Below are 13,345 nucleotides of genomic sequence, written 5' to 3' on the forward strand. Positions count from 1 at the left end.
TCCCGTTTCCCTCATTCAGAGAGACAGTAATCTGACGAACCACCTGACATTATCATCAAAGAGGCTGATAAAGGAGGTGCTTGGATGTATCATGAACAGATCTGACTAACCAAAAGAGGCTGCCAGACAACTCTCGGCAATACCAAATTTCTACAGGCCTTCCTCAGACTCCACTGAGGAATACATAAGAAACTGCACATCTACTCAGGACACTCTACACTAAAACCGGAACAATCAACAACCCGTTAGAGCCCGACCAGGCTTATTCTGATTCTACTACCGCAAGATCCAAAACCTGGAAATCCCTGGACGCCATCATCTCAGGCATTGGCACTCTCACTGAAGGACTGTCTGGATATGTGGACTCCTCTACTCAGCACCCTAATGCCAAGCACTCCAGCTGTCTCGTGATACCACTGATTTACTGAGGAAAACCTAACAATGCATTGGTCACCACTGCCCAGAAAAAGTAACCAATCCTAGCCACATGGAGCTAGAGGCTTCTACACAAACATTCCCAACACAGATGGAAACCAAGCTGTCAGGACAGTATCCCTGTGAATGCCACAGCACAACTTGGGCCCTGAGCTCTGTGCCTTTATACTCACAACAAGCACTATTTTCAAATTTGGAAGACAATATTATTTCCAGATCAGTGGCACTCGTGCTATGGGCACCCGCAGGTCCACAATGGCCCATATTTTTATGTGAACCCTGGAACAGACACAAAACACTTCCTCAGCTTCTCGTCCACTCAGAAAAAAGAAGGAGGGGGGAAGGTGAATTGTCCTCTCTGTTTTGTAATTCAAGGAGTTTAAGTACAGTAATCTTCCAGGGTAACCCAGAGAGGGGAAGCCTGGGAGGAGATAAAGAGGGGAGAAGGGACAGAGAAACCTGATCTCTCTGTGTTGTGTTTTAAGGGACTAAAGCACGGTAATCTCCTAGTGTCCCCAGGGTGGGAAGAATCTGGGAGGAAGAAAGGAGGGGGAGGGAAATAGTTTATTCCCCTTTGTTGTGAGACTCAGGGAATCTGGGTCTTGGGGGTCCCCAGCAAGGTTCTGGGGAGACCAGAGTGTACCAGGCACTGGAATTCCTGGTTGGTGGCAGCGTTACAGGTTCTAAGCTGGTAATTAAGCTTAGAGGTTTCATGCAGGTACCCAAATTTTGGACGCTAAGGTTCAGATTTGGGAAATATACCTTATGATAAGCAGAGCCCCCAGCCCTGAATATTCCTGGTGCTCGAGCACCGCAAACATATATAACCTGCCACCTATGCCCTGAGGGGCTATTTAGCTGCAGTGTAGACATTTGGGCTCAGGCTGGAGCCCGAGCTCAGGGACTTGTGAGGTGGGAGGGTCCCAGAGCTCAGGCTGCAGCCCAAGCCCAGCGTTTACACTGTAATATAACAGCCCCTTAGCTCAAGCCCTGCAAGCCTGAGTCAGCTGGCACAGGCCAGCCACAGGTGTCTAATTGCAGTGTAGACATACCCTTAGGGACCTTCTGCTGGGCTCAGGCAGTATGGAGGGGGAAGCTACCTGATTGAAATGCAGAGCGGATGAGAAGAGAGACACCTCTGGGTGGGCAGGCAGGGACTAGATTGGGAAATATGGAAAAAAATTGTTTTTGGTGAGAATTGAACTGAAACCAAATTTCAAAATGTCCAAATTTCCCACAAATCTGAGATTTCTGCCAGCTCTAATTGTGAGGCAGGTTGGTTTTAGATGCTAAACTATGGCTCGTCTCTCTGCCTGAATCACTCTAGCTAAATAACTCTCTTAATGATCTGTTTGGCTGAATATGTGTAAATCTGTTGGTAGCAGCTCTATTGCAGTGGGACCAAAAATACACACACACACGACAAACTAGCCAGCATTGTGGAGTTTGTTGTAATTAAACTGTTCAAAATGATGTAGAAAAGCAGGAATCAAGCACCTGGCAGACTGTATTTTTTCATATTCCTCTGAAATCATCAAGTGAGGAAGAGGAAAAAAAAATACTATTATCTGCTAATGTGCATAAGAGGGAAAGGGAGACACATTTATAATACATATTAGATGTATTAGTTTAATAGAAAAAAATTGCTGGAGACATATTAGAATTGGCTTGATGGACATGTCCAAAGCTAAACCAGTGTTTGCATGCAATACATCTCATAACTAAGTGAAAACAAACCCACAGAGCAATTTATGACAAAATGTAAGTTACCCAGTAAAGCCTGTGGCCAGGATAACCTAAAACAAACAAACAAACAAAAAAAAGGTGCGGAATTTTGAAAATTGTCTCAGAGAGTCTCAATGACATTGTGCTCCTAACTCTCTTAGGTGTTTTTAAAGATCCCTCCCATAAGGCTTTACTTACGTTTCTAAATAAGTGACCTAATTTTCAGAAGAGCTGGATATGCAGCAGTTCCCACTGAAAAGAATTTTCGTAGGCAATCTCACTTTTGTTGGTTTCAGGCGAAGGGTACATTTCACACACTGACACAGCTTGATCAATCCTCCCAGGCAGACAAGGGGGGATGTGTGTAATAATTTCTCTTGCAATTTTTTTGGAACTATTTGTATCTTGGTGTCTCTGTGCCTCTGCAGTGCCTTTGCAATGCCTTTGAATGAACTCTTGGGCTGTTTTAGGTTCATGGGCAGATCGATCTCCTCTTCATGAAGCTGCATTCCAAGGGCGCCAGCTATCTTTGAAAACATTGATTGCACAGGTAAGAAACCAAAAACAAATAAGAGGTTAGGCCTCAGGATTTTTTTGGTTAGATCTTATCCGCGACTGATGTGATAGATTACAGTGGGCGCTCAAAGACATAGAGTTAGGATTGTAAATAAAAAGATATACTGGACACATTTTGTCATATTAAATGTTGGGGATAAACTCAAAACAAAGGCCACAGATCACACTGAATTATAATAAACAAACATGATCTTTGGGTTTCTTTTCAAAGGCAAACAATACTTCATAGGACTTGAACCTAAAGATACCAATATTATTTCTCAGGTATTAATGATCAGGTATTACACTTCTGTAAGGCTGCAAAAGTGCATGTTACCTTATAAAGCAGAGCCACATGTGTTCCCTGCCACAGAGAAGCTTACAAGGTGGGGGCCCAGTCCTGTGAGGTGCTATAGGCCCTCCACACCCACTGAAGCCACAGATATAGAGGGGTGAAAGTGGGGAGGAGAGAAAGATCAAGGAGAACAAGAGGAGGAAGGGGATAGTGTGTAAGTTCAAAGGAGCAGATTATAGTTAGAAACTCTAAGAGAACAATTAGCCAAAATGCAACCTGGAAGGATAACACATTGGTTCTTCCTTCCTGAAAATGATCTGCTACCAAGGAGATGATCCATTGAGTCCAAGCACAGTCTATTTTGTCATAACACAGATGTAGGATTCCAAGCAGTGGGAAACATTTAAAATCTTCTAGCAAAGGCAGCCAGTGTTCACTGTGTTGGTCATGACTTGGATTAGTTGTGCTGTTTTTTGAGACTTAGTGGATGTTGTAGTGGAAGAAGAGAAAATTCTCTTTTTCTGCATAGCAGTAGGTTTCAAAAATTCTTTGTGTTATCTATCAGCAGGGCTGTCCTTAGCCATAGGCAGAACAGGGAGCTGCCTAGGGCACCACTAGGTCTGGGGGCACCGCTTTGCTGGGAGCCCGGACAGATGGAAAGCAGTGGAGCATGTAAGAGCAGGGCTGCTGGGTCCTAGAGAGAGCTGAATGCAGCACAGTCTGAGGGAGGGGATTGGCTGCTGGGAAGGGATGGGGGAAGGAACTCACCTGTGAGTGTGACTCTTTCCCCTGGCGTGAAGTGAGGCAGGCTTAGCGGCTCTGGCAGTATCCTTTGTTGTTCCCCATAACATCCATTCTTTTCCCTTCTGCCCCATGGAGCACCCCCCTGTTTCTCTCCCTCCCACAGAGCACCCCTCTCTCCCCCATTCCCTCCGTCAGGGCTGGGTTGGTGAGGTGCTGGAGGTGCTGGGGGGAGAGGAGGCTGGCTGCCTGCCTGCTGAGGATTGAAAGTGAAAGCCAGGATTGGAAGGATTCGCACAGGGCTGGGCTGGGATAGCCAGATAGCATGTGTGAAAAATCAGGAGGGGGTTGGGGTAGGGTGAGCAGATGTCCCACTTTTATAGGACCAGTCCCAATTTTTGGGTCTTTTTCTTATATAGGCTCCTATTCCCCCCCCCCCCCCCGCCCGATCCCCCGTCCTGATTTTTCACACTTGCTGTCTGGTCACCCTAGGTGGGGGTAATTGGTGCCTATATAAGACAAAGCCCCAAATATCAGGACTGGCCCTATAAAATCAGGAACATCTGGATCTGGTCACCCTAAGCTGGGGAGTGTATGTCTCTCTCCTGGGCTGGTAGCGATCCATCTCATCCGGGGGGAGCTGCACAGGGCAGGATGAGCTGCTGTGGCTCCATGGGTGCCCCGTCCCTGAGATCAGATGCTGTGCTAACTTCACCATGGTCCGGTGCAAAAGTTGGGCTGGGTGGTGGTGGTACCCATTGGCGTGTGATTGGACCTGAGGGTTTGCTGCTGCTGTTGCCACTCTGCACCCAAGAGGTGGATTTTGGGGTCCTGCAGTTTTCCACCTATCTCCTCCTCTATGCAGCTGTTGGACCAGCAGGCTGGGTGTGAGCCAAGCATGAAAGCAGTACTGTGTTGCCATTTAGATTGTCATTTAACAATTTGTTTGCCAAAAATACTTGCTAACAATCCTGAATTCAATTTCAATATTTCTTTTTTTAAAAAAAATCAATATCTTAGCCAAAAACAGAAAATTAAGTTGTTGACAATTATTTGTGACAAGTTTGGTGTGGGGAAGGGAGTGGGCCAGTTTTCATCAGAGAAACAAAAAATGTTGGCTGACTTTCCTATAGCCCTGTTACTGCTAAATAGAGCCCTTCAACAACTGTAATATGTAAGTGTATAGAGCAGGGGTCAGCAACCTACGGCACACGTGCCAAAGGTGGCATGTGAGCTGATTTTTGATGGCACGCAGCGGCGAGCTGAGCAATTCAGCCCGCCACTGGTCTGGGGTTCTGGCTGCTGCCCCATTTCCACCTGGGGTCCTGGCCGCCAGCCCCACTCAGCACCCGCTGCTGGCCTGGGGACCCCCAAGGAACCCCAGGCTGGCAGCAGGCTGAGCAGGCCGGCGGCTGAGACCCTGGCTGAGCCACTCAACCTGCTGTTGGCCTGGGGTTCCATTCACTCAGCTGGCAGCGGGCTGAGCGGGACTAAATTCAATGAAATAGGAAAACAAGAGAACTAATGACAAAGTGCAAAAACCTAGAGCAGTGATCCCCAACCTTTGTCATCTGGCAGGCACCAGACAAAAGACTGTGGTGGCAGACGAGCATCTGCCAAAATGCTGCCAAAATTTGGTGGCATTTCGGCGGCGATGCCTCTGGATGACGCTGCTTGTTGGTGGCAAGTGGTATCATCCAGAGGCGTCGGCGCCGAAATGCCGCCGAATTTCAGCGGCATTTTGGCAGATGTTCATCCTCCGGCCAGTACGTGGGTGCACTGAGAGGCCCCTGTGGGCACCATCGCGCCTGCGGGCACTGCGTTGGGGACCCCTGACCTACAGAGCCTCCTGAAGTATGGTGATCATTTTGATTTAAATGGACTTGAACTGTACGAAGAATTGAGTTGTTGCCACATGCAAAATCGATGATGGACATTGTACAGTTTATTCAAACCAGCAAACTTGTTGACATATATCCTAATGTGTACATTGCCACTCGTATTCTACTGACTATTCCTATAACAGTAGCATCAGGAGAACAGAGTTTCTCAAAACTAAAGCTCATTAAAAACTATCTCCGCTCTACAAGGAGTCAAGAACACTTGACTGGTCTTGCTGTTCTTGCAGTCGAACAAGGTATCACTTTGTCTTTGTCATACGATGACATTATTACTGATTGTGCAGCCAAAAAAGCCAGAAAGATTGCTTTTAATTAAAAACTAATCCTTGTTTCAATACCTCTTCATATAAATTTCCAATAAAATGTTGACAAATTAAAAAAAATGATATTATTTGCATCATTCTGTCAAATCAGAATTTTTTCTATAGTGCTAGTCCATCAGCATTACAGTGTGCATAATTAAGTTAAACTGGTTTTAATAACATGCCTGTGGTAAGTTTTCCAATATTGTAAGCTTATGTTTGTGTTGCTAAGAGCAAGACAGGCACAGGCACACCAGTTTAATAATCCTGTCTAGGGCACCATAAATCCTAAGGACAGCCCTATCTATCAGAGTCAAAAGCTGTGTCTGCACTCCAGGTGCTGCGATTCCCTGCTCGCTACCACATACTCCTGGTAGCTTGAAGAGAACTAGTCTTCGTATAAATAGCAGTGTAGCATGGGAAGTGGTAGCGGTGGCCTGGCTTAGCTGAGCCAAGTACAAACCAGCTTGAACCCCATGGATATGTTCTCTGCCCGTGCTGCTGCAGTTATACTGTTTATACTTGCACTATCTCACATCAAGCTAGCGTGAGAATGTCTACACAAGCCGTGAATCACCTCTTGCTCAAAGTGTAGGCATTACCAAAGTGTGATGTCAGCCAGTCGTGCTCAAGATTCCTCTCATCAGTCTTTATTTGTCAAGGAGTTGTCAAACTCTTCCTGTGACATTCTGAATTATGGTTTATGGGCCAGGCCAACAAAGTTAGGGCCATATCCCACCATTGATCCACAATAAAACAATAGTGGTATTTACAGAGATGAAGGGTAAAACGTGACCAAGATGCAGTAACTAAATTCTTAATACGTTAACTAAAGTAATTTCTTTCAGCATCACACACTGAGAAAAATGATGCAAGGTGCCTTCAGGGTCATTGCTTTTTCTGTTTTTTGTTTGGTCATTTACATGCATTTATTCAATTTGTATGCATATGTGCACAGGCAGTCTCTTGTGGTGACTGTGCAAATTGCAAGCTTAAGATATTTGAAAAACAATTTTGTAAATTCTCACCATAAGGCTTAGAGTGAGCTCTCGGTTTTGCTGAAGGAGTTCACCTGGCTTAGAGCTGTTCTTTCGGGATGTCTATAGATTTAGGAAGATAACTCTTCATCAGTTACACTCAATTCATATTTGGAAGGGTTTTTTCACTGCCATAAAGTCTCAAAACTTTTCTTTCAATGAACGGTTCAATTCTGAGGAATAGGAATTTGTCATATGAATCATATAAATACTTTCAGGGATCCAGATCCTGCCTGTGAACTAATGTATTTCAGGCCTCTGATATGTTACAAGACATCTCTCTGTGATTTCTATGGAAAGTAGAAAATAGGGGATGCTCAGGGGCCATTCTACCAACTGTCAAGGACAAAAGATGGCCTTAATTTAATACAGACTGCTCCACAGAACAGCCCATAAGAGCTGCCATACTGGGTCAGACCAAAGGTATCCTGTCTACTGACGGTGGCCAGTGCCAGGTGCCCCACGGGGAATGAACAAAACGCGTAATTATCAAGTGATCCATCCCCTGCTGCCCATTCCCAGCAAACAGAGGCTCAGGATGCCATCACTATCTATCCTGGCTAATTGCCACTGATGGACCTATCCTCCAGGAACTTATTGAGTTCTTTTTTGAACCCTGTTATAGTCTTGGCCTTCACAACATCCTCTGGCAAAGAGTTCCACAGGTTGACTGTGCGTTTTGTGAAGAAATACTTCCTTGTGTGTGTTTTAAACCTGCTGCCTATCAATTTCATTTAGTGGTCCCTAGTTCTTGTGTTATAAGAAGGAGTAAATAACAACTCTTATTTGCTTTCTCCACCCTAGGCATGATTTCATAGACATCTATCATATCCCCCCTTAGTCATCTCTTTTCTAAGCTGAAAAGTCCCAGTCTTATTAATCTCTCCTCCAGTGGAATCTGTTCCATACCCCTAATAATTTTTGTTGCCCTTTTCTGTATCTTTTCCAATTCAAATATATCTTTTTTGAGATGGGGCGACCACATCTGCATGCAGTATTCAAGATGCGGGCATACCATGGATTTATATAGAGGCAGTATGATATTTTCTGTCTTATTATCTATCCCTTTCCTAATGATTCCCATCATTCTGTTAGCTTTTTTGACTGACGCTGCACATTGAGTGGATGTTTTCAGAGAACTATCCACAATGACTCGGAGATCTCTTTCTTGAGTGGTTACAGCTAATTTAGACCACATCATTTTATATGTATAGTTGGGAGGGAAAAGTATGTTGTGGAGGAGGAAATGAAGGGTGCAAGTGATAAGCAATATGGCTCACTTGTTCAGATCTCTCTTTCTGGCTCTGGTTTTCAGGTTGTCATGATGATCATATGGTACTATATTGAAGAAGTGCTGTTGAACTGCAGTTGTGAACATGATTTTTGTTCCCTTAGAAATGCCGAAATACGGATTTACTTAATGGCACTTCTTTAAAACAAGCAACAATTTCACAAACAAAAGCACATAGCACATAGTTTAAAACAAACAATTTTCTCCCTGAGAGGAGGAATGAAGAAAGAACAGCCCATGACTGATGCTAGGCACATGGCTTGATGCGTCCTTGGAAGCTACGCAAATACTACAGAGATAGGTGAAGTGCCAGAACCTGAATAGAACAGAATCCGCATTGCCTAGTCCCTGATGCATCATAATACTTGTAGTTCTTGACATTTTCTAGGTACTTTGCAGAATATAGAAAAGTCACAGTACCTGATTTGCAGAACTTTACAACCTAAGCATAGGTATTGCAAGTTATAACAGAATAGGGATGATGGAAGGAAAGGAGAACAAGAGTTATAACTAAAATCACAGAATTACTTTTTTTAAAAATCTATGGATGCATCTACAATCTGATTCTGCATGCTTTGAAGCCATTGATTTCAGCAATGAAGGACTGGACTTCCAGTTGGTAAAGCTAAAGTCAAGGGAGTAACCATTGAAGGGAGCAGGATGGAGTTGATTCACAGCAGCAAGATGAATTATGGGGTAAAGCTGCACATGCTATAGCATAGGCATTGATCACTGTTTTGAAGCTGCCTATACCGTTACCCTTTATGCTCAAATTAAACAAGTAAAAGAAATCCAAACACTTTTTATTTTAAGATGTGGTTTCAAAGATGATCTTACTGATCTAAGACCACAAGTACCATGGAAAGTCAGTGGAACTTGTGCAGTTAAATCACTTGGGTGCTTTAAAAAGTCCTACCTGTCAAGATTTTCAAGAGTTCAGCTCCCACCCAGTTCTTGTTGAGGCACCTAAATAAGTGGCTGGATTTTCAAAGTTTGGCAAAGTTATGAGCAGCTGGTTCTTCTAATGGGCAGTGCTGGACACCATTATCTAAAGTCAGGGCTACTAGTTCTTAGTTTAAGCATTTTTTTAACTGATGAAATGGATTACTCCAATTTTCAATAGATGGGGTATTTTTTCTTTCACTGGTTTACTGTGTTTCATGTGTTAGGCATGTATATCTAGCCTGTAGTGTATTCACCGCCGAATTGCCACTGCAGCCGTGGGACCAGCGGACCTTCCGCAGGCATGCCGCTGAAAGGCACCTGACTGCCGCCCTCACGGTGACCGGCAGGCTGCCCTCCGTGGCTTGCCACCCCAGGCACACGCTTGGAGCGCTGGTGCCTGGAGCCGCCCCTGTATCTAACTCTGGTATATTGCTGTACTGCTGTATCACTGCCTCCATTTCTTTTCTTCACACACAGGATTTGTACAGCAGCTTTCCTTCTATGGGGAGGGGAGTAATACTGTGCAGTGAATGCACTGCTACTGTAAAGCTGTAAAATGGAGTAATCTTAGGAAGGTCACATCAGGTACAAAAGGAATATTGGGCTTCATGTTAATTCTCTTACATGTTTCCTTCATATGGACATGACCCAGCAAAGCTTTCAGTTTTAAGAGAATTGTTTCTTTTAAAATATTCATTTCTTCTAGTTTAAATTGTTGAGCTAGAGGGTATTGCTCATCGTGTCAGTGGGTTGTGGCTGGCTACTTTCACAGCACTGAATTGCCCAGAAATATTTATTCCCATGAGTAATATTTGCTGCTACAAAGAAAAAAACACCACCACCATCTTATGAACTCCCTGAGGGTGGCGGGTCGGGAAACATCTAGAACCTAGGCTGATATACTTACAGATACTGCATTTGGAATGTCAGAGTTTGAATTAGTTTCCAGTAGAACTGATTTCCGATGTACTTGTGCTTGAATTCTTACTTGTCATTTGATGGAGCCATAGTCTGGAAAACGTACAACAAAGTCCCAGCCATGTTTGGATCCAGCCATATTTGCTCTGCTTTTCCCCCTGTGAATGTTTGTGTGGCTGGTTTCAGTTCATACAGCTGTTAATGGAACACTTATAAAGCATATTTGCTATTCAGTATTCTCTATTTCTGTTTAATCAGGTTGATAAACAACCAGGGAGAAGAACCAGTGCCACGTGACTCAGGAAACAAATCACACTCCTGGTCAGAATGCTCATTTTGCGGATAAAAAATGTAGCTTATGACATATCACAGGCACCTTTTCATATCTGGGAATAGGGAAATTAATTTCAGTCACTAAAGGCTGATGTACAGTGTCTCTCCTGCAATTTGCCATGAATTATGAAGCAACACAGATAAGTGTCACTCAGTTTCTTTACCTTTTGCTTTAAATCCCTTCCAATGGTGATGGATGCAAGAGCTGCAGTATCAGAGTAGTTGTCTGAGCCATGCATATTCCAGGGCAACTCTCATTGACTTCGGTAGGAATTTAGCCAGAGCAAGGACTGTAGATTTGACCACTATGTAACTCCTGCCTGGAATGAACTCCAGGAATGATGTTTGCATTGCTTGGTGTTTGTTTGCTTTTCACATCTTTGCTCTGATTTCTAGGGATTCAATGTGAACATTGTAACCATAGATCAGGTTTCTGCTCTCCATGAGGCCTGCCTGGGTGGCCATGTCGCTTGTGCGAAAGTCTTACTGGAGAATGGTGCTCAAGTGAGTATGGGCATATAAACGAGGCCAACACTTCCTTGTGAAGTGATCAGCACTATGGTGACACAACTGGCATTAGCAGGGACTCCCAAGGGAGACACGTGTATTGGATTCTTCTCACTCTGTGTGTGTATGTGTCAGAGAGGCAGAGAAATTCTGACCACAAAAGGGGACAATATTTTGCTTTCACTAATAGTAAATTACTTACATTTCTGTAGTGGTAGTTTTTTTCCTGAAGGACCCCACCTTTTTACAGCTTGGTGGCTGTTTTGATCGCAAATATATTTCTCTTTGTTTTTCTTCTGTGAAACTTCACTGTGATCAGTGGGGAAAAAATTAGGAAAATTAGACCAAACTAACTGTTATGATAATGAATTATGCTTTGCTTTCCAGAATGGTCACTGGAATTGCTCCAAGTTTTTTGAGATAGTTTGTGATTTATACATAAAGATGCTTAAGAAATGAAACATTTTGTCTAATAAAAGAGCAGCTTTTCTCCACATTGGACCTAATATAAAAGTATCTTTAAAAATGAAATATGGGAATATAATGAAATATATGGGAATTTATTATATTGGGTCTGCTTACAGGTTCCCCTGATTACGATGCTGAACAATTTATGTGTGGAGTGGCAAGAAATCAAAAAAGTGCAGTCCAACAACTGATGTATTCATTAGCAGAGAAGAATATGATTATAGAATAACTATACTGTACATTAATTTTTAAGCCCCCAGACAGGAAAAACAAACCTTGATCTTCATATTACTTAGTTTCAGGTTGTTTTTGAAATTACCCAGTTTTAAAAAAAAATTGAAGTATATTGATCACATATCTTTTTAGCACCTAGAAAGTCATAAATCTGAACTATCAATTGTCACTGTCAATAAGTCATCCTTATTGTTCAACTTTTCCCATTCTTCATTGCTATATACAGTCTCAGTTAGTCAGTGGCTTTTTCTTTACATAAATTAATAGTCACGGACACAAGAAGCTGTGTCCCATTCTATTGCCTTTCTTCAGCACTGTGATCTTTTTCATTTCCTTTACTAGAAAGTCATTTACTCTGGAACAACCTTCCCAGAATTCCTTCCTCTATTACCAGATAAGTCAGTACCCAGTGGAGAGGCTTTACTAGTGTTTTTGCAAGACAAATTGGCCACCCATCAAAATGTAGGCGCTGCACAGCAAGGCTTTGTCTACGCTGGGGGAAAGTATCATGTTAGAGATGGATTCACCAACTCATTTTAACTTTCAGTACAACTTTGCCCTTAGTGTGGACAAGGACAGTCATGATGAAAACATATTAGCTGATCTATGCTTTTAACAGGTGTTTAAACACGACTTGTCCTCATTTACATTAAGTGCTAAGTCATGTTTAACATCATGGTAGTTAGCAAGTTTTCTAGCACAGTGATTGTTCCCCATTGTAGACCTGGTTCTGCCATTGAGCCCATTCCCTGGGTGTAGAGCTCTGCAGCTGGATGAGGTGCCATTCAAAACACAGTAGACTTCATTTTACCTCATTGGGCAAATACCTTTGCACCACATATGGGGAACCAGTCTGGTAGGACTTAGACATCCAAGATGATGGACGTCTCTTCCTTCAGATATACTGGTCCCTTCAAGACTGTGCTTGTGTTCCTTCTGGCCTTCATCTTTTGCCAGGCCCTCCCTTTCCCCAGAAGCCAAACAAACCCCCATTCTGTACTGTTTCCAAAATAGGAGGTGGGCAGTCTGGAAGAGAGCTGGAAAATTGCCTTTTGCTTTTTCAAATATATGCCGTTCAAGATATATTGAGCATCTTTGAAAAAAGCTAAACTGTGCACCCATTCGCGGAGCTGCATAATCTCCTCATGTAGACGTTGTTGAAGCTGCTCCTCCAATAACTGGGAATTGATTGGTAGCATTTTATAGTGGACTGCCAACTCAGCCAATCAGGCATCGAAATGCCAGCAAAAACACTAGTAAAGAAGCAGCCCCTCTGCTTCTCCTCTCCACTGGGTACCCACTTATCTGATAATAGAGGAAGGAATGTTAGGAAGGTTGTTCCAGAGTTAATGGCTCAGGAGGGAAGGAAATTAAATGATCACAGCACTGCAGAAAGGCAATAGAATGTAACACAGCTTTACTTAGAGGGCTGCATACCTGACTATTAAGTTATATATTTTTTAGTTTAAAAAAACCCCCAATTTTCCATTAGTAAAAAAAAACCTTCCACAGAAAATTTTTAGGCAGACCTAATTCCGCTGTAGAACTAGAGCTTGAAAGGAGACTGAGTTGGAAACAGAGGTCATTGTGAATCTGGCTGCTCTGTTATAAGGGGAGGGCAAAAAAACCGTTCATCATATTCCATAAGGACAGCTGGG

At 43.2% G+C, this 13,345-nt stretch overlaps 1 protein-coding gene across 3 annotated transcripts in view; it reads left to right on the forward strand.

The window, feature by feature from the left end:
- ASB11 (ankyrin repeat and SOCS box containing 11) overlaps positions 1-13,345 on the forward strand; it is a 42,855-nt gene that overhangs the window by 6,248 nt on the left and 23,262 nt on the right. For all 3 annotated transcript variants that reach the window (XM_032773758.2, XM_075060414.1, XM_032773761.2), the window contains exons 2-3: positions 2,631-2,710; positions 10,875-10,982. In XM_032773758.2, the coding sequence (XP_032629649.1) occupies positions 2,631-2,710; positions 10,875-10,982 (188 nt within the window). The remainder of the gene's footprint in view (positions 1-2,630; positions 2,711-10,874; positions 10,983-13,345) is intronic.

The sequence above is a fragment of the Chelonoidis abingdonii genome, chromosome 1 (assembly GCF_003597395.2).
Source record: "Chelonoidis abingdonii isolate Lonesome George chromosome 1, CheloAbing_2.0, whole genome shotgun sequence".
NCBI lineage: Eukaryota > Metazoa > Chordata > Testudines > Testudinidae > Chelonoidis > Chelonoidis abingdonii.